The sequence below is a fragment of the Eleginops maclovinus genome, chromosome 23 (genome assembly GCF_036324505.1).
Source record: "Eleginops maclovinus isolate JMC-PN-2008 ecotype Puerto Natales chromosome 23, JC_Emac_rtc_rv5, whole genome shotgun sequence".
NCBI classification, from domain to species: domain Eukaryota; kingdom Metazoa; phylum Chordata; class Actinopteri; order Perciformes; family Eleginopidae; genus Eleginops; species Eleginops maclovinus.
Window position 1 is genome coordinate 17322072 of NC_086371.1, and position 22072 is coordinate 17344143.

Sequence of the window (22072 nt, forward strand, 5' to 3'; positions counted from 1 at the left end):
ATCCGTACTCAGACTAAAAACCCTTTAATTCTATTAAATCCTAATCTAGAGGTTTTAATTTGATCATGCTTCACAACCAGGAACTATCTTTTCCTGCACAAATGATACGCTAATGTTCAACAATCACTTGATTTCATCAGATCAACAGCACTGATGGCATTCAGCGCTGCAGCCCTCCTACAGTGATAACATGAGGTAACAATCCTTTATCATCCCACTTTAGCAAACCACTCGGAGATGTGCAGTTATATTAAGCCCCAGTTTATATAATCATGTAAATGCCAAAGTAAGGGCCTTGTGAGTCAGCCACAGCTCATAGCTATTCAGATAATGACCGTTTGAAACCTGGGTTATGGACTCTTATGTGCTATCTCTTACTTTCCTATCATTTTATTTATAAACTCACTTATGTGAAGCCATAAACATTCATCCAAGTGTTAAGCTTTCATCTCTGCCAAGATATCCTTGGGCCTCCGTTCTAGTTCGCACATTTGATAGTTTCCATAGTGGTGCTTATTTTCTTAAGCAAACAGACCCCCCCCCCCCCCCCCACCCCCTGCTGTCTGTCCTACAGGAGATGGTATGTGAGGACCGGCTGGGGTAGAGCAGGGAGGGCCTAAGGGAGAGGCTGAGATAAGGATTCAAGGCTCAACCTCTAAAGGCCACATTAGTCCCAAAAGCCTCTGCCGCTTTGTTGTTCATTCTGTCATAAAGCTCCTGTCCTTGGGTTTTATTGGCACGCTCTCTGGACATGTTAAGCCCTTTCGGAGCAGGCAGGGCATCTGAGCCCTCGGGACAATGCCATCAGTTACACCACTAACATTTTGACAAGTGATTTCTGGTGAGTTTCATTGAGTCAACGGTAGACAGAAAACCACTTTGCAGCCATAATTTAGACCACAACTAAACACATTTCACACTTCATAAATGTTTATTATGAATCCAAAAACAAACATATACATTTATACTGTACAGTTTTAATTCCAGTAAATAGACAAGAGTCACAGTATGTTGAAAGATCGGTTGACAGCTGGCTTTTGAATGTTCATAAGTGAAAAATAAACAATACAAGAGAACCACTTCACCTGTGTCATGCATTTTATTGTTATTGGCTGGGGATGTGCAACAGATCGCACCAGTAAGCAGGGCAGTCATGTTCAGCATCCTGTTGATCGCTTCCATTGCAATCAAAAGACAATATGAAAATGTGCCCATTTTAAGACAACAGTGTTGAAATACAATGACAAAAGGCCAAAACAAATTGCATTATGTACAAAATATATAGAACTCACCTGACAGGAGCTGAAAGGTGAATGAGAAAAAGTTTCCAGTTTCTTCAGTATAATGCACGGTTATGTTGAAGGCAAAGACGTAGCATTAGTACCTTGGCACTAGATCACTTAAGTCCTTGATGCTTAACCCACTGATGCAGCTTTTCTCACAGAGCCCAGGCGAATCCACTTTCTGCACACACCTAACGTGTGCTGATGAAATGTTACCAGCCCAAACTAAATTTCCAAATGAACATAAAAACAGGATACCAATTTGCTCATTTACAGGTTTGTGGTTGGATAGCAGGCAGTGTTTTTTTTTTACAAAATTGACACAAATCGTCTGCTAGGACAGGTTCTAATATTTATGTGCAGCGACCATCGGCATTAGTGTCTTCTGTTGGAGATTATTGGTTCAGTCTTTGGGCTTTGTTAAAATCAACAAGGATTAATAGAGCATAGAATGGCAAACAGACAGGAAACTATGGAAGCCGATTTTTACCAGGAGAAGAAGAGTATATAAAAATAAATGTATGATTACATTTAAAATAATCATCAAAGTCAAAAAGATTGGACATTAAGTCAGACCTTTAAAATATTATTATATTAGCCCTGACTACATGTGTAATCATTTTGAAAAACCTTTAAATATAAAGATCAGGAATTTGAGCTTTGCCCGCCTCATTTTGGTAAAGAAATGATTTTAATAAAGCATTTAAACTTAAATTAGTCCTTTACAAACTTGGAATCTTGTAATATAAAGATGCCTTTCAAAATGTATTGGTGAGTTAAAAAGTTTTACTTTCTCATCATTTTGTTAACTCTATTATTATCCTTTTCCTGGCAGGCACATGGACTCCTGTAGAAACCACACGTCAGGGAGAAAACAGTTTGCATTGTAAATACTGGTCTGTCACATTCAAATTTCAGATGATTCAATTCGGTCTATCCACGGCAAACCAGAGGAAGGTCTGTCATCTTGTTTTGCAGCCTCTCTCTCACTCCTCAGCTCTGGCACTTCTCTTTCCAGTGTCCCATTTCTGCTCCCTCCTGCCTGCTCTTTGCCTGCCCTCAGCTGGTGCAGTTCCTTCTCCAGCGCTTCATTACGGTAGTACATCTCTAAGTAGCTGGCCTGCAGCTCCTTCTGGTAGCGGATGACCTTGTCCTTTTCTGTCTGCCATGTCTGCCTCTCGTCTTCGAAAGCCATGGCCTGGCCCTCGCTCTGGCGTCGCTCCAGAAGGAGCTCTGCGCGCAGACGCTCCTCTGTGGGGCCCCCGCAGACTCCTGCAAGTAAGATGTTTGCATGGCTTCAACTACAGTCAACAGAGCCGTAGTGGAAATATAATAAAAGACACTGGCTGCTTTTAAATGGCCTGCTCCTGACCTGGTTAGTCAAATAACCTGATTTTGGTCCAAGTATGGAGGCTTCATTAGTCTAAAATAACTCATAAGAACTGATAAGAAACACAGCTTTAATGCCGTACTCGCTGATATAAAACAGGCATCCCTGACATACAACTATCTTGCTTCTTTTCCTTTTTTCCCTCCAATATTCCACGTATGTCAGCTTGGCATCTGCAGGCTTTAGCAAGTTTTAGATACTTATTATTTTGGCTTTTTTTTTTACTGTGGTTGACAGGTTGTGAAAATACAGTTAGTTTTATGTAAAGTCTTTTGGGAAGTGCTTTGCCAACAAATAAACTTGAACTCTTACCTGTGCTTGTGATATGACTAAATCAATGATGATGACTATCACTATGATCAAAGCACGTAGTTCAAACATTGTCATAAGACACACAACTAAGAGATAGAAACACAAATCTACCTGTTGCCCCAGCTGACGGATTCTCCTCTACTCCTTTTCCATCCTCATGTGCGGGCTGAGAGGAGCACCTGCCACGCTGTGTCCCCTGCAGGACAAGCTTCAGTGCCTCTATCTGGCCCTCTTTGTTGCGAAGATCTGTGCGCGTCTCCCTGAGCTGCGTCTTCAGCTGGAAGATCTCACTCAGCTTATGGGTCACCTCCGCCTGGGAGTCCCTCAGCTGCTGCTTCAACAGGGAGATCTCCCCTGACTTCTGGCAAACCTGAGAGAAAATAAGGGATAGGGGCAGGAGAAATATACATTTTACTGACTCTGCAGAGCTGTTTGTACACATTTTAAAATCTACTGTCCCCTGTAATCACTACGTGAGTGCACTTTACGACACGTGCTTCTCGCTGTCGTAAAGTGTCCCCTCCCTCCATATCCTCCCAAGGCCTTACCTCCCACTGCGTCTCCTCCAGAGTGGGACTGGTTCTCTTCACCATGGCTCCAGCCTCCTGGCTCCTTTCTCTGTTCAGGCTGTCGAGCTCCTCTTGCAGTCGGTTCTTCTCCTGCTGGGCCTTAAACAGCTGCAACTGCAAGGTGCGCTGAGAGCGCTGGGCATGCTGAGAAACCTGACGCAGCTTGGCAGCATACAGGTGTTTCAGCTCCTCCACCTCCTTCTCCCACAGACGCTGTTTCCCTTCGAAAACCTGCATGCAGCGACCAGATAGGGGTCAAACTTTAAAAGGAAGGCAGGTTGATGTATAGATTGATGATAAAGAGCAAAAGACAATCAGGCTCACCTGGACGATGGCGCCCTCACTCTCATCCAGGTTTCTCTTCATCTGTTTGAGCTCGTGCTCTTTCTCCACCAGCCGCTCCTCTAGATCACGGACCTGGAAAGACAACATTAAGGACTCAGCCATCTGTCAATCATTCTGACCTGCTCTTCCATACTCCCATCTGTGCAGTACTCACCACTTCCTCCACGGAGAGGGAGAGGGTCCATTCATAAGGGGGTGGAGCCTCTCCTCCATATGGAGTTAGACGGCTCAGGGTGGCCATGCTCCGACACGCCATCTCTCCTATGGCCACGCCTCCTGGCCCCACAGCCTTCTGGCCCAGAGAGGTGCGGTCCAGGGAGCCGATGGTGTTGATGTGTCCCATAGATGCACTAGGGTCAAAGGAGAAACCCCCAAAGGCCATTAAGTTCTCTTGCATTATCACCTCCCACACTGTCATTAAAAAAATCAATCATAGCAGCACTTCCTTTGAATACTAAATAGAGCTAAGGAAATGCAGCAGAGACAAACCTGATGTGAGACAGGTGTGGGCGGAAGGGAGGCCGGTATGGCGGCAGGCTGTTCATGGAGTTATGGCCTGAGTCTGACAGATTATCATCCTCCTGGCTAATCCCACGCACAGAGGAGATGGCCTACACATAATTATACAGTTATTAATCATTGTTACATTAATAGTTTTAGGAGATATTGATATAGGGAGCAAACAATAACTCAGCTGCTGCAATCAATGCACTAAGAGTGGATCCAAAATCAAAATACCTTGTTGCCACTGGATGTTGGTGCTCCATGACGGGAGGGTGAGGAAGAGGAGGAGGAGGTTGAGACAGCTTTGGGGACATGGGCGTAGGATCTGTGCAGCCCATTGGAAAGGCCGTGGTCCACATCCTCAGACTTGGAAGAGGGATAGAGGTTTTGCATGGAGCTGAAATTCTTCGGTGTGACAGGCTTGAAGGCAGACCTTAATCGAGCCTGGAGGAAGAGAACCAAGGGGTGGAAAAGTTCAGGACAGTTTGAAAGGATCAAAAGATAAGAACAAAAACATACTCAGAGCAAATGTGGCTGGGCTGCGGAACGATAAATCACATCTGTCCCAACCTCTGTGTTCTTAAAGTGGATCAATTCGAGCAAAAAAGGTGATATTTGATTGCCGCAATAAATTCAGCAACACAGTAAGTGGCAGACTCTGAATCTATGCTGGTGAGCTGGAGGAGGTTTGAGGTTGATTTATGCTGGTAGCAGGCTATGGGGGTGTAGCATCACGCTGGCAGAGATGTATAAATGTGATACTGATTAATTTAACACAGCCCCGTCAGGCTGTATATCCTTTATAAAAAGAAACACAAAGGGAAGCCATTCAGCTGTGCCTGAATCTGTGAATGAGACTTGGTCCCTTTGCTTTAGAGGATACTTTTTTGGACAACAGTGTTTACCTTTTCATACTTGCCCGCATTTGGCAGCGAGTTCTTAGTCAAATCTATTTCGGTGCCGTCTTTATGGTAGACCTTGGCGTATAGGTTGTCCTCATCACGGCCAGTGGCAGAGCTGAGGCCAGGGATAACGTCTTTCTTACCGTCACCGCTTGCTTTAGGCTCTTTCCTGTTTGGAAATACAGTAGTTCAAGTCCTGGCACGTTTTACATTACCTTCCGGACTACTTCTTCTTCAAAATTGCTCCATGTGAAACAGCAACACTCACCTGGTGATGTTGAGGTAGTTGAGTAGCTCTCTCTGGGTGAAGCCTTTCTTCAGAAGGCTGTTGGTCTGTTTTGGTCTCACCTGCGGCACTGCCCGGCTACCTTTAGTCGGAGACAAGTCTGGCCTCTCCACCAGACTGCCTACACTTCCCATGCCGCAACGGGATGAGAGGGGCAGCGGGTTACGGAAGGTTTTTTTGGGGCCGCGGGTCAGAGGAAGTGTTTGGACTGAGGTTGCCATTGGTTAGAGGGCTCGGTGGGGGGGTAAGGTGCTCTGTGAAAAAGAAAGAGGAAAAAGGAAAGCGAAGTTAGAAGACCTTTTCATAGTTAATCATGAGCTGATAATGCTGTTGATGGCAACATTTTGATGGGTTCTCTGATGAGATGGTCTCTACTTTTTTGGTAAATATAATACATTTAGCATTTTAAATAACATGTTTATTCTGGGCTTTTTGCGCTAGATGAAAGGTCAGGGAATCACCAAATTCAGTATGCCTTATCCTCGGGGACCATACATCTTCGTACAGAATTTCAAAACATTTAATAAAATACTTATATACTTATTTTACTAGATATTTAGACTAAAGATGAGAACTGACTGGCAATGTCAGGTCGCTAGCATGGCAAAAAGTTTAAGCTCTGTGTCTTTCCTCCTTTGCTTAAATGAACTCCACCTCTTGCGTCTTTACTACCCTCAGTGGATGTTGATCTTTCAAAGAATAGCATGGGCTGACAGACGTTTCATCAGCTGTGTTTCTCTGTAAGGACAGCTGCTTCAGAGCACAGCTAGAACAACTTAGCTTCCCACAACATCAGAGCAAAGCACTTCACTACAAAACAAACGCACACAAACTGACCTTTATGAAAACCATTTTCAAGAAAAAACAATGGATGTAAATTGATGTCTTTACAAAGAAGACAAATCCCTAATTTTGACAAAAAAAAAATATTTGAAAATGTGTATTTCATAATGTAGTTGTTACAGCACCCCTCTTGCCTCTCAGGAGCTCTTGGTATTCTTTCCCAACAGGTAAATCAGAAGACAACAGGATCATGTTAATCTGGTGGGGTCATGTTGTTTAATTCTAAGGCAGGGCAGCATGTCACTTCACAATCCTACAATGTAACTATTATCCAACAAATAAAGCAGTGCTTGATTTATATATATAAAAAAGGGTAATATAAAAGAGCTTAGAATTCAATGACTCGGGTGCACCTTATTTTGTTTGCAAATTTCCTGCCTGTCATGAAAATAATTTGTTAGTGTACCATTCTTTCAGTTTTGGATTACAAAACTAGCATGGCCTGAATACATAACATACTGTACATAGATAGAGTTTTCTGTCGGTAATGCAACATTTTGTTGAAAAAAAACCCAGAACAAAACAATGACTCATGTTTTCTCCTGACTTTTTCCAAACCCGTTGCCAAGTTACCGCAAACACCTACATAAGAAGCACTATTGTTTTATCAATTTAAGTTTGAGCCACAGCAGATCTTCCTTCAACATAGAACATCAAATCACTCACATATCCCCGCCCTACCTTCTTTTCAGACAACCTCATTAATGCTCTCTATTGATTTCACCCAGTTGACCCTCTCTCTTCACATGCATAAACACCCCCAGCAGCCGTAAAACATTCTCGAGACCATAAAACACACAAACACGCCGCAGTCTCTCCAACTACAAACAGGACCCGAGGGCTGGCTGACGTGGCACTGGTAGAACAGGTATGGTTTAAAAGGCCATACCAGACGTTTTACTTCTTTCTGGACATTAAAAACCAATATTGAACACTAAACATTGCTGCTTACAACTTTAAAATGTATTTCCTAACTTACAAATGTTGCTTTGTATAAATGTATTGTGAAGATAAACCAGAGAAGCTTAAAACTGCTTCAGTTTAGTGATCACAAACACCTTATTGTTCTGTTGTAGTGCATGTTCTAACTGTGTGCATTCACATCTGATATTTGAGAAAAAGCTGCCAAAAATGACTCTACAAGTTAAAGAATGTTGTCGCAAGATCCAACCTGGAAGACATCCAACAAGCAAACATGAAACAAGCTGTTTGAATGACGATAACAGCACTTTAATGGTCACAGTGATTGCATATCATAAGCCAGTTTCAGGTTGGTCACCGCAAGTTATTTGAATTAACCTAGTAACATTTCAATGATTTCTTGGATGAAATATGCAACCTCCCTGACTCCCAGTTTCCAAGTCTCTCTTGCTGTCACACAGAAATATACTATGTATGAGCAGAGACGCATGCAGTGATACCCCATGATCTACTCTTGCTTCTTACACAAACAACATTTATTAAGGGCATTGCACTGCTGGCCGTGACAGTTACAACAATTATGCAAATGGATAAAATAGGCAGAAAAGGCTGAGCATGGGCAGCTCCAGCCCACTCCTCTCAGAGCTTGCAGCCAGTCCCAGATCAAAGCAGCACAAGCTGCTCATGTTTATATTCATGAGGTACTATCTCTCCCAATGTAAAACTTTCCACTAAAGCATCCGGGTCCTAATAAGCCTATATAATGCAGGCTGAACGCAGCCTCAGAAAAGAAACCTGGTAATCAATGGCGATTAATATAACCAAATATAATGTAACAACCTCTCTAGTGCCATTCTACAGGAAATCTTTGCTTGTTTCAGGTCAGGGTAAAACATGATGGATATGAGTCAGTGCCGGTCACGCTGACTGTGTGTGTGTGTGTGTGTGTGTGTGTGTGTGTGTGTTTGACACCACATGAATAAATCAGGAGTATGCCAAACCTAATGGCCACTGGCCAAGGTCTGACACAGTATTTTTAGGTACAGTATTTTCCTCCGTTGTGCCTCGTATCTGCCAAACACATGAGGCCAATCGATGTTTGACTGGAAACTGGGGCCGAGGTGGGGATGGCTGAGGCAAAGCAATTCCTTCTGGGTAAATAGGAGGGTAAAAAACCTTTTAGGCTGCAACCACAAATCTTGCAGGACTGAAGAAATCTTGCATCCAGTTGTTTTCCATAATTGCCTTCTAGTTTATGGGCCCCGAGTAAACCAGGAGACACAGCAAGATTTACAGCCCAGCCACGAGTAACCATAGGGGCCAGAAATGCAACACACATCTTTAAATCAAACACACGCACGCACGCACACACATGCACACGCGCACACGCGCACACACACACACACACACACACACACACACACACACACACACACACACACACACACACACACACACACACACACACACACACACACACACACACACACACACACACACACACACATCAAAGTTGGCTGTGATCCCTACCACCCTTGAACAGCTATGGTCTAATTGAAAAGTGTTCTGTTCTTGATTCAGTGTTTCCTTCAAAGCTGTGACAAGCATTTTCAAAAGCTGCTAACTTTGATCAAGTTAAAATGTTTAACATCAGTGTATCACAGTGCTGCGTAGGAAACAGATGAGCCCCACTTGTCGTTCACGTTAACCTGCATTTACTGCTGTCATATGTTTATGATGGTCTCTTTGAAAAAGTGAAATGCTGTGAGCTCTAAAGGGAAATTAGTCCAGGAATAAAGTACATTTACTGACTATATCTGGTGAGCACACTTTGTCAGCCAGAATGTAGCTGAGTATCAATATAATTATACCCTATGGGACTACACAGCTTGTCTAAAAACTGGAGAAGGGTGATACTGGACACTGCGATTCCCCAAAAAAGAGGTATAAATTCTTCATATTTAAGTCAATGCTGTACATTCCTTGGGACATACTAAAGAGCAAAGACAAGAAGAGGCTGTCTCTGTTCTAAAAGCTTTCAGTGAGGTGATATCTAGAAAACCATACAACTGCTACTTTACTATAACCACAAAGAAAACAAAACATGCAGGGTTTCAAGGACGCTCTCTCCTGAAATATTGTAATCAGGTGTCCTACAGGGAGAAAAAAGCTTTCAATGAAATGCTTGAGCATGAAGAGGGGACATTTTAAACCCTCAGAGAGACAAAGGTCAGCACTGGGACTGAGACAGAGAAGAGAAGGACTGCGAAGCCAAATTCCAAACATGCTTTACACAACACAAGCTCAGGCTCGTCAGTTTTTTGATGCACCAGGCGCTCACTCCCACAGGCGCTCACTCACACTTGTGTGTGTGCAGGTCACTCGACACAGCCCCGAAAAAAGCAAATGCACGGCTCGCAGCTCCAGATCCTCTCTGCTCTCTTCACTCAGCGCTCTCCCTCCCCTGATGTACGATCAAAGTTTGTTTACATTTGTGGGGTAACTTTGCAGGTTACATCCAAAACTCCCACACAGCGCACACTGTTACATTATATAAGCCTTTCCAAAGCCTGTGCACAAGTTTTCATAGCTGTTGGTTGTGTAAAACATTATAGTGTGATTACCAAATCAGCCACTGGCCTTATTTAATCCATTCCACAGAGAGCTACAGTATTTTATTTAACTCCTGCACGGCCATGCCAGGATGTGATGGTGGTGTGTTGCAGTGTCAGAGATGTCTCCTGATATGGAAGATTCTTTTGCCACATTTAAAGACCAGGCGATTTATGCTCATTACATGTACAATGATTTCTGAGAATTGTGATGCAAATAAACCAGAGGAGTGTCTTCTTCTTACCAAACATGTTGCCAAAATAAAACAAGTAAACAAAACTGCCCCCGCAGACTGACAGGTTTAATGCCTCTCCAGTGGAGGACAGACTTTGTTATGCAAGGACGGTTAGATTTAGAAAGAGGTTTACTTTTGATATACTACTCTTTCTACGACAACATACACTTTTTTTATTATAAAATGACTTACATTTATGATGATTTCATGCGTTACTTGGCTTGATGAATTTTAAAATAGGAATGCAGCTACATTTTTTCAGTCTGGATACCGAGTAACAATCCAATACCAGTGGTTGATTGGGATCATTCTTTTATGAAATGTTTGACCACTGCAATTATTTTTTAGGTATTGCAAACCCAAAAAGTTTGCGTAATGTGTCCATGACACGAAAACAATAACAAATAATCATCTTCAGCCACAAAAGTCAATCCGTGCAACTGTTCAGAAAACTGTGCTCAATTACACTAAACAGTGATGGACATACTGAATGAACTGTTTATACCTCAGACATCACAACATGTATTTAATCTAGAAAGGTAAACTCGTAGACTGACTTATAACTGATACAGTACAGTTTCAACTTTATAAATCTGTCAGCAGCAGCAGCAGCAGGATGAGCTGTGCCCGGGGCCGACTGGGAAGGAACCATCCTGGATGTGAAGCAAAGGAGCACTCCACTCACTGATGACTATTAAGATCTAAGATGTAATAAGTGAGTGTGAGAGTTTCCTGGCTGTGGGGCATGACAGCAGAGCAGTGTTTGGCAGCAACCTCTAATTGTTAGCAGGTTATTCATTATGGATGGTAGACGATCCTCTCTACAGACCCTGAGACCTTTCAGGGGAGCCTAAAAGTTTGAAAGCAGGGCCGTGAAGTGTTCCTTTTTCTGTGCGTCTAAAGCAGTCTGTGTCTAATGTATCTGTAAAATTTGACAAGACGCACAGACAAGGACATTTGGTCAAATGCCTCAAGCTTAACTGCCTTTGAGGTGATTGTTGTCTTCTGTTATCTGAATGACAGAGCACAGAGAATTTTGTGTAAAAGGTCAAATTTCAATTCATCACACTCCAGATGATGAGTAGCTCTGTTTGGAACATGGGACATACATAACTCAGCAGCGGTCAGACGTGGTGGAGCTAAACCTAAGAGCCCAGTGTTCAGCCTCACACGGTCTCCATTGATGAGCAACACTTGAGTGTTTACAGAGGTCAACAGGTCATATTTGGTCATTGCCTAACATACAGGGCACTATTCAGCATGCAGACATTTAAGAGGAAACACAGATGTTTTATTCTACAGTCCCGACAGAAAAAAGCAGACACGTTTAGGGAACACGGGACCAGCCAGTACACTATACTATACCATTGTATTCACTCTGAACTCATCATTGTGATTAAAATATAAGCCCAGCTACTTGATGCATTAATGTGAGTTGTTGAAACAATATTTTACTTATATTAATTTCTAGTCTTTGCAATGCAGTTGCTAAATAACTGTCCATACATATAATCTCAAGTTTAAATAGTTTCTGCACAACTATACATTTTCACAAATAAAACGGGACGCAAGAACAGCTGGATTTATTTAAAATATTGTCCATGCCAATACTGACAGTTGATGCCACTTTTCTATTAGTTATATTCCCCCCAAAATTCCCAAACTTGGTTTTCCATCTGTTACATTTGTTTCATTGGATTAACACTCTTGCTTTGACTTCGGATTGATTTGATTTTTGGATAACCTCAAGGTTTATCTCTAAATATGAATATGAAATCAATAAAAAACTGACAGACCATGACCGAAGAAGTTCATTCAACACCAATACATAATTGTTGACAAATCAATTAGCTGATGTGCGATATGTTTCCTGGAAATAATTCATTTAGAATGACAAATAGCATTAAAAAATAACCCATCAACTTAAAAAATCTAAGGGGTATCCCAAAAATACCCCTTAGCGGACTATAGGCCCTATAAATGCAAGACATTTTGTCGGTATATATTTCACAGGAGGTAATAATAAAATGAACAATGGTTGTACATTATTAGCTGCTTCATTCAGAGTCATCATTAGTGTTGTTAGTAACACCTGTGCTTTTCATACAACGACAAGTCAAAATGTGTGCTGTGAGAAGAGTCATCCACCTATTTATCTTTTCTCAATATTTATAATGAACAATGTTCTTCTCCAAATTGTCTTGGTGTTAAGTAGGTAGATAGAACAACATACTGTCAAACTCTCAGTAATAATTTCCACAACAGCCTCTATTATTACAGAGATTATAATATCACCATTTTTATTACAGTCCTTATCATGACCTGAACTGACTTTGCAAAATCAGCTATCTATACTTGAGGCGAACCAGCTGAGCTGGGCTTCCTCACTTTGCATCAGTAAGTCTATTGACGCTGGTCTCCACAGTGCGCCTTAGCCTTTATTGCCTGTGCTGACTTTACATTATTGTATTTCTGCACAGAATTCAATTACTGGCTCTGACTACAGTAGTAATGTTGGGGTTATCTGAGGTGACTGGTTGTACTGGTGTTTCATGGAACCTTGATCTGAACCTAACTGATGTAACGTAAGGCTGCTTTAAAGTGAGAAGATGCCACCCGAGGGAGTGTGTGCACACGGCTACCGGGGTGGAACTTGAAATAATCCCAAAGCTAAAATCAAATTGCCTGAGAACTAACAATGCGCCACACCCCCCTAGCTGTTGTTGTTGTTGTTTTTACACCTGCCATCATTCTTTTCTTGCACAGCACATTAAGTAGTTCACAGTTAGACTGATAGCAATCTTCTCTACTAAAAGTTCTTCAATTAACAAAACGGTCATTGATGACAGACAAAAGCGGCATCTCCATTTCAGAAAGCTGTCGGTCTTAGACCAACTGTCACTAACAGATTTGATCAGCTTTACCTAGCTTGCTACTTGACCCAAATGCTAGCGCCAAGACTTGATTCAAAACACAGATTCTTGCTGAATTCTTAACTAATACTGTTAAAGGGGTCTTTATAGCTAAAAACAGGCTATCGTGCAGACAAGGCAAAACAAATATCATCCTAACCAGTTAATGAAATAGAAGAGATTTATTTTGATGATTAACATTAACTACTAACTATCACTAACCCTGATTGGCTGCTGCATACTTTGTCATATTTTAGAAAACCTGTTTTACTATTAATGTACTGTAACTCAAGGAAAGGCTTACAGTACCAGGAAACATTGGCTTGGGTTGCTGAACGATTACTAATGTTACTTTTAGGGAGTTTTCTGAGGTCCTCTAGAAAGACAGAATTATGGTATGTCCTTGAAGCCCAGATAAATGATACTTTGGCACCATGTTATCATTTTTTTATGATTTTGGCACTATGATGGCACTATCACTAGGTGATAAAATTTGAAATACAATGTTTGGCTTAATGAAAGTGATATCATTTAAAGCAAACGCTTGTGTTAACAATATTACAGTGATGACAGGCTCATTCCATAGCATATATTTGCCCTATTCCACAGCATTGGATTAACACATTTGAATTTCTAGTTTTCCCCTGACGTCATGAGGAAAGGTCAACAACTGCAAAAACAGCAGCATACAGAAATATTTTCTTGCTTAGTTCATTGGAATTTTTGAGAAAGCAAACAGCAGAGCGGGATGCAATTTATTTCACCTTATCCTGAATCCAGTTCAAATTCTGTGTTTGGTTATGTTCACCTTGTTAACAAAGTCCTGTACAGTGTTTGCCAACTGCTGCTATCAGCACAGTGAGCTCATCACAGTGCAGGAGTTCAGATTGAAGAATGTAAAGGGAGAGAGCAATGTGAGGAAACAAAATCACATTCCTTACATTTCTCTCTAGGTAATTATTAATGGGGACTCGCATCAGCTGAACAGCACTGATATGGCTATAACTGTAGACAGGGGTCTGCTTCTCTGCTTTAGGCCCTGAAGTGTTGTGGGATACTAAAATAAAATGTCCTTTATCGAAATCATTTAAGTTCCCATGAGAGCTAAATTGTTAATATCAGATGTTTAATGACTGATAATTCTACCACATAATCAGAGCGGGGGAGCTATACAGAGTTAAATTGAGCTTATAAAGACAAAAGCCTAAGAGCTAGCTACTTATTAAATTCATTAGAGCAAGGAGGATAGGAGGGCTCTCTTTCTCTTTTCTCTCTGTGGCTCCATTGTTTCCTGGAGCGGTTCATGTAGGAGTCACAGTTCTGTGATTACACAGATAAAATTTGAGTGGTTTCCGCATCGACCCACACCTGAACCAATTTTACTTACAACTACAGTGAATGTGCATGCATGCATCCATCCACACACCTCAATGATGGACCACACAGGAACACAAACAGGGAACGGTGTGGGCTGTATTAGAAAGTTAATTGAGATTGAGAATACACATTTATGGATTTACCCAGAGCACAACTACTTTAAATATTAAGGCTTTCAAATGTAGTGCTGGATAAACTGCAAAGATTAAATTCTTCTGCAACGTATCGCCACAGGAAGAGCTGAGCAGGCTGCGTGTCAGGTAGTAAACATTGGTGCTGACGCACACTGATGCCGAGTCAGACGATCAGCACTTTTTTCTCCTGTGGAGTTTCTCTGTAAATAAAGAGTGTTTGTTGTTTTTTGGTGCTGAGCAGCAGCACGGTGGGAACTTGTAAAAACCAGCTTGTTCAGCCAGCACACATCAAAACTTCCCTGTTAACGATGACAGCAAACCAACAAGATACAGCAAGTAAAAAATTACCATGAGGATAATTTCACCTTGTGTGGCTAGGACATTTAGCCTTCAACCGTATAATTGAATAATAACAATACAAGTCAGTCTAATGAAATCTTTTAACCCAGCGGTAAAACATGGAGCCATGAATACTCCTCAGGGGGAATCCCAGAAACACAAATAGAACATGAGATCGACAATTAGCAAACAAACTCAGAAAAACAACGTCATGGAAAGAAATCCAGGCGCACAGCTCAGCGGAGCGGGTAATCCTATATACAGTTCTTTAAGCGCCATGTGGCTTCGTTTGAGTACAATCAATAATTAACTGTTAATTAGCATATTTGCTCAGTGCTGGAAGTGAATGGGGAGGCTGAGGCTGCCGCTCAGTGTGACGTCATTCGCCCTGGAGAAAAGATTCAGTTTAAAAGTTAGCTAATTCCAATTCAACTCCACTGCAAACAAGCATGCCTCCTGGGGTGAGTAATTAACAATCAGGCTGCTTTCCTCTCTCCCTGTGCAGCTCCAGCTGTTCTTCAGACAATCCAGCCCTAAATCACAGCGGGTTCAGTGCAGGTTGAGCATGCTGTCATGTTAATAGGTCAAACTTTCCCTTAAGCAAGTTCAGGAATGTATAAAATAAACACACACACATACACAGGTAACTGGGATCTTGCTTTGATCTGAAGACCAGCAGGACACAGCATTCTGTTGAGTTTAGGTAGTTTCAGTTTCAAAAGACTTACTTTTCCAAACAAATGACAAAACCCAAATAGATCAAAGAAAAATATGGAAAAAGTCACTTGTTTACCTGTTTGTTTGTCCACCTGAAACTTCACTTTGCTGCTCCTGAATCCATGCTCACTCTATTTCTGTCTCAAGCCCGCGCACTGATTATGATGCCAAATGATTTCCTGTTTCTCAAGTCGGTGATGGCAGATGGGAGGGAGCAGCCTGGTCCTAAACACTGACCCGCAAGCCATGACAATATGACTTTGCACCGATTTAAATAGGAGAATACGCTTATTCTACGCTCTGTGTTTCAAGAAAGCACATTTTCTGGAGATTACCTTTGTGTCATATATGAAACTGAAATCAATAAAGTTGACCTTTGTAGCTATAAATCTGTTTTGACTCCCTTGAGAGAATCTGGTGCTTTCCTGCTCACCCTACACCCTCTCCTTTTCTTCCTCACCTGCTTATCTCTTTGTGCTCGTACAGCCTCTTAGGGGCCGGTGTGGTTGGACTTGTTCTCCCAGTTTGACAAACAAAAGCCCCGCATGTATGTGGACCAGCCTTGAGGCGGAAGATCGGGACTCTGCATTGACATACTGGCGAGCCAGCGTCACTGGACAAATACCAACAATACAATGCATCTTGTTTGCTTGCAGGTAATAAGACAATAATGAAGGGATCAGACTTGGGTTAAAAGACAGACAGCAGGAACACAGAGAGAGAGGGATGAGGGTAGGATAAAATAGGAGCGCATACATGAGGAATGAGTGGAAAATGTGGGGGTTGTCTCAGCGTGGACTGTCTGGACAATAGTCTGAGTGTAAGTCACCCTTCCTGAGGCATGGTTACTGGACGGGTTCTACATCATATCAAATTACATCATTCAAACTGGAAATGCTCAAATGTGAGGGAAGAAAAGACAGGGCATTGTCCTCTAAACCAGGAGAAAGCTACTCCTTTCTTCTTTCTTCGCCATGTGATGCAGGCGACAGAGCTGAGGGCAGGAGGTATCTGAAATTCTTAAAGCTGGCACCAATAGGTGGGCACACAGGAATCCATGCTTGTATAGCACCTTGACAACCAGAAATGCACAATATAGCAATTGGCACACTAGTAAAGGCATTCCAGAGAAATAATGTGATTTTCTTTTCTGCCCTTTGGCCCGCTGAGAGCAACTTGGAGGAAAATCAGCTGAAATGAAAGGAGGGATAACCCCATCAAAGCGAGGCAGACCAGTCTCACACTTGAGCAGGTGATGCTGTACCCCTGTCATTACCTCTGGGCCTTACAGGCATATCCAGTCTCAGATTCCACATATTCTCAGTAGTAAGTCTCTCAGCTGGCTGACAGCAGCACCAACAAGAAAGCTCTGTGTTGAAGGTGGTGCATGCGTGTGTGCGTGCGTTTGTGTGTGTTTGTTTGTGTGAATGGAGAAAGGCAACAGCAGGATGGAGGGTATTTCAAAGAGATTATAGGACTATGGAGGTCCAAAGATGGAAATGTGAAGCAGAAAGAAGAGAGAGGGACGAGTCGGGGCCTGCTGACAGTTACTGTACCTGTCTGACCAGTCAACTAGACGAGACAACAGCACGAGCTAGACTCATTTCCTCTGCCTAAGCTCTTCTGGACAATAACATTATAAGAAGCAGCTATGGGAAGCACACTGGATGTCTGGCTCTTGAGAAGTTACATTATCCTTGGTCATCAGACATGCACCTGAGCTTAGTGTGTCTGTGAGTTCTACTTCAGAAAAACATGACATGAAAGTCAGTCAAAGAGGATTTAGAAATAGAGAAACTTTTCTTAAAAGGGAAAGTTTGTAATTTTGGGAAAGTTAGATGAAAACATTGATGCTATCCTCATGTCTGTATGGTAAATATGAAGAAAGTAAACGTTTAGCTTAGCTCAATTAGCCTAAAAACTGAAAATTAGGATAAACTACTAACCTGGTTTGCAGATTACAATCCATTTACAAGCACCCTTTAATCCCACTTATTAAAATGTATGTTTACCAAATAAGTTAAAGTTATTTTGCTCCCTTTGGGCACAGCCAAATCCACAGGCACTACTTGTTTCATGTGCTAAGCTAAGCTAACGGCTGCTAGGTGAGCATTCATATCAACCAAACAAATACAAGCGATATATCAATCTCATCTAACCTTCAACAGGAAAACACAAGAGTGTATTGTTAAAAATGTCAAACTGTTTCTTTAAAAAACAAACAACAGTCCGGGTGAGTCTTAACTTCCACTTTGCTATTTGACCTGAGTGATACATGCAAGAGAATGTAACCTTTAAATACACTGTGCTGAGTTCATGTAAAAGAACAGGATGTTACAGCAAATTGAAAAGCTGTTGGAAAAAGAAGAGCTGCGTCTGCATCGACCAATGCTACTTGTACACGCAGATAAAAATAAACAACAAAGCCCACTCGCAGAGGAGGGCTTAGACTCATGGCCTTTTCTTCTCAACGCTACAACTCTTCAGACTAAATAAACGAGGCAGGGGCTAAGTAAGTTGCATGCACACATACACACACAGGGTACACTGATACCTAAGGCAGGTGAGTGTGGGCTCTTCTCCTCTCACAGAGATTAGACCGATCAATAAAAACACGAGGAAGCGATAAGGCTGGGCTGACTCACGGGGGAAAGAGGCTACGTTCATTAACAAGACAATAGTCCTAGAATGAGATTTTTCCAGAGTTGTCGGCTATTTCCGTGTGACCTCTGCGCTGGTGACATTTATAGACAAAAGGTCACAGCATGGGCTCTGTCCGCCCTCCTACACTCTCAGACCTCTCCCCTCTGCAGGTCATGGGGGTCCTGCTTGTCGCATGAGGATAAAACTATTGTTTAGCAGTCAGGGGGCAGGTCGGACAACCACACAGTAGGTCAGTAATAAAAGGAAATACCGCACACAGTAGACTTCATATCGAGGTTATTGCAGAAGACATTTAGAAATAACCAAGTGAGATTCTCGTTATGCCAAATCCACCCATGCATACTAAGACTGATATACTTACATATCATCGATCTGTGATGTTTCTCACTTTCAATGAGTGTAGTGGTGAGAAAGGTTTTCAAAAGCTGTTGGTTTTCTAGTTGATCATTTAGAAAATCTTCTCCTTATCATTGTGCATTTTCAAGTTGTGGTCAACAACACATAGGCTGACATAATATTACATTATAAACCTGTGAAGTTGCGGACTGTAAAATCAAAACATCAGCTGGGTGATGAGGAAATGTCAGGAATGTCAAGATACTTCAAAGTTCAATCTCCAGCTTTAAGGAAGAACACCTGTCACTTGGGGATAATGATTAACTTAGGTGTGTCCACTGCATTGGAACTTTCAAGGGCCCTGAAACTTGCCCCAGCTAAATTTGCATGAAAATAAATAATAATACACACAAGACTGAGGATGACCACATTTACAAAGGAACTTTTTTTTCTTCTATATTCTCCTAACATGGTCAAATATTTTATTTGGATTCTACTAACATTATTGCCATTCAATCTGTTACCATTTACTGTGCCTGTTCTGAGCTAAACAGCCTAATGTGCAACAGTGGCAGAATCCAGGCAGTTGGCCTGACACGCCTGGCCCGGCCAAGCCCCACGGTGATTTTCTTAATCGTAGCAACAGACGACCCAAACAGCGGATCAGATCAGCCACTGGCAGAGGGATGAATGAGGAGTGAAAGCTCTAAGTGTAAAACTATGACACTTTCTCCTCAGAGCGATCAGGCATGGCCTTGTCTATAAAGAGTCTATGAGACGAGTGCAGACAGGAGGGTGAGAATAGGTCAATGGGATAAGCCCAAGATTAGGAGGAAATGGGTTGAAGGGGAGGGGAATCTGAGGAAATAGTGTTGAGGAGGGGAGACCGAACACAGAATGGCTGATTAGTGTTTGACTAGCTGGCTGGCCTGCGGGGAAATCTCTACCAACCATTATGACTGAGCTCTCCTCGCTACACCATCTGCTAGACTTTCATATGCATGACTGACCTGCAATGCACTTAAACGCTACAATAGAAAAACGTTTTATGCTGTAGTTCACACTGGTGATGGTGGAAGTATAAAGTATTTAGTTGCTACATCTTTATTCAAACTTGATGTGTGCTTATCCTCCTCTACTTGGGATAGTCAACACGAAGCAAATGGTCAACAGGCCGATCAGCAGAATTAATGTTTCATCAGCTGTCAGTCCTTTAAGGAGTCTCTCTCTCACACACACACACACACACACACACACACACACACACACACACACACACACACACACACACACACACACACACACACACACACACACACACACACACACACACACCTCCTGGGAGCTCAAACAGCTGAACTAGGCCATCACCTCAGCTGTCTGTTTGATTCTGCTGAGAGAAGAGCAGCAAAGAGCCAGACCAAGCTAATAGGTTGTTGTCAAAAAAATCCAATAAGCTTTTAGCTAACAGATAGGATTTACTTAATAAATCGAGGATACTTTTGGTTGAACGTCCAAAAGGTGAATAATGATGCAATGATTATTATTGCATTTCAATTCTTTCAAAATATAAAAAATGTTCTTGAAATCAAAAAATCTAAAATGTTCAAAACAATCTGACAAGTTGTGCTGTTACAGGCAGAAATTAGATTTATCTCATTCCTATTTTACTTAGTTGGTGGAAGTCTCATCTGAAATGATCTCAAAACTTCTGCACACAAGGAAACATGTATTTTTGTGGGTGATTGATTTTGGTTAACTGCCACTTCAAACCCTGCAGTCAGTCGTGACCTTTCACCAGCCCAACTAACACAGCACTATTTGATCTGTTTTGGTTGTTTTTTGCAGTTGATGCTAAAGGAGACTTTATTGCAAAATCTCATCTCTCAGTCACCTCTGTGTCATAGAGAAGTGGGCTGGGGGAGAAGGAGAAATGCATTTTTGTGCAGTGACTTGAACCCTAAACAATACTTGAGCTATCTCTATGATTGCCATGCAGAGATCAGTCACACCGGCAATGGCACTATATCACCCCGCTATCACCTCTTAGAATTATCCTATAATTCCTAAATTACAGGGATGGTTACCACGCAGCCACCGACAGCTCACACATCTATTGTCTCGCTATTGTCAGAGATCTCCGTCACTTACGTCAGCACGCACCCACCATCACCACACTCAAAGGACTCTTCCTGCAACGCTTCATGAGTCCTTGGGTCAGAGGTCACCTGTGGCCTCTGGTCTCCACGACAACAGCCTGGCAGTCCCAAAGCCTGGGTCTGTATCTCCCCCTCCACACACTCACTCAGGCTTTTTCACACACAGAACAGCTTTTGTCCCCAAACTCTGGTGCATCAAAGAAGACCCTGGAGTTTGAGCTTCAACCCAAACATTTACTGCCTGCAGGCCAAACACTACTCAATACACTGCAGTCAGTGGAGACCACCAGAGCTGCAAAGTGACAGGAAATAAATGGCCAAAAAAATCATTGTTCTCCTTTAATCCATCCATCAGTCTCTTTTTCCTTCACTCATAAACACACACATTCTGCCAGTAGTCAGTGAAAACTAATTGTAAGTATAGTCTACAATTTAAAATCATGATCCATTTGGGGGAATAACTTCATATGGTCCACAAAGTAAAGTATTTAAGTTTATTTCTCAGGTTTAGTCTGCAGAAAGTTTTGAACATACCATTTTCAAGGAGCACAACAAACTATGCACTAACCAGCTGCAGCTCTGCAGGAGAAAGCGGTTCAGGGAAAGATTGAAACAATTGGCGCTCACCATATTCTGCACGCAGGACATCTCTTGGAACAGCACGGGAACTCTGCTGCAGTTATGTCTCTTGCTGGTTATGTAAGGAAACGGCGTTTACGTGGCTCCACAGGATGTTTTCCAGGACTCAGAGCAGCAGACAGCGATAAGCCTGCTGGCGGAGTGTAGAGAGAGGAGCGCAGACTGGGACTGTCTCTTCTCCCTCTCGGAGGTTTGAACAGAGTAAGAGGAAACTAGAGAGGCAGGGAAGCATGTGCCCGTCCCCCTGTTGCCAGAGCCGTGTGTGGCTACATCCATGGGCTGGACTGAAACACTTCGGGTTGTGAAGGGGGACATCGCCATCTAGCGATTAGGCATGTAGGTGCAATACATAAACAAAAGTCCCACGCTCATTATTTGTCAATTGGGTTTAGTAATTTAATCAGTTTGGAGATTTTGCTGTACTCAAGTACAACATCAACTAAGGCAGATATTTAATTATTATGGCCCGAGCACTGACAGAGTTGGAGCGAAGGACCTATTGAAATTGCTCGATGCTGATTGATGGCCTTAGCATGTTAAATCCTGGAGATTTTTTGTATATATTTTTGTTTGTTTTTTTACAACATGTGCA

General features: G+C 42.2%; 1 protein-coding gene across 3 annotated transcripts; it reads right to left on the minus strand.

The window, feature by feature from the left end:
* Positions 1–912: 912 nt before the first annotated feature.
* Positions 913–21675, minus strand: n4bp3 (NEDD4 binding protein 3). 3 transcript variants are annotated; one of them, XM_063876248.1, is made up of 10 exons: positions 21469–21675; positions 5574–5845; positions 5309–5474; positions 4638–4847; positions 4389–4510; positions 4054–4249; positions 3879–3971; positions 3534–3785; positions 3097–3355; positions 913–2555 (listed from the first exon to the last, which is right to left on the minus strand). In XM_063876248.1, exons 2-10 carry the CDS (start codon positions 5810–5812, stop codon positions 2191–2193), a joined length of 1902 nt encoding a protein of 633 aa, XP_063732318.1. In that variant the 5' UTR covers positions 5813–5845; positions 21469–21675; the 3' UTR covers positions 913–2190. The 3 variants fall into 3 exon arrangements, with proteins under 3 accessions (XP_063732318.1, XP_063732319.1, XP_063732317.1); XM_063876249.1 differs by lacking the exon at positions 21469–21675 and adding an exon at positions 18708–18921; XM_063876247.1 differs by lacking the exon at positions 21469–21675 and adding an exon at positions 15759–16123.
* Between the last annotated feature and the right edge of the window lie 397 nt (positions 21676–22072).

Bases quoted from the DNA above. Each gene is read 5' to 3' on its own strand.
- n4bp3 (XM_063876248.1), bottom strand. From the start codon at position 5,812: ATGGCAACCTCAGTCCAAACACTTCCTCTGACCCGCGGCCCCAAAAAA. The intron at 4,511-4,637 runs GTATTTTGATTT...AATTATGTGTAG, and splicing joins CAACATCCAGTGGCAACAAG to GCCATCTCCTCTGTGCGTGG. The intron at 2,556-3,096 runs GTAGATTTGTGT...TCTTACTTGCAG, and splicing joins TCCGTCAGCTGGGGCAACAG to GAGTCTGCGGGGGCCCCACA.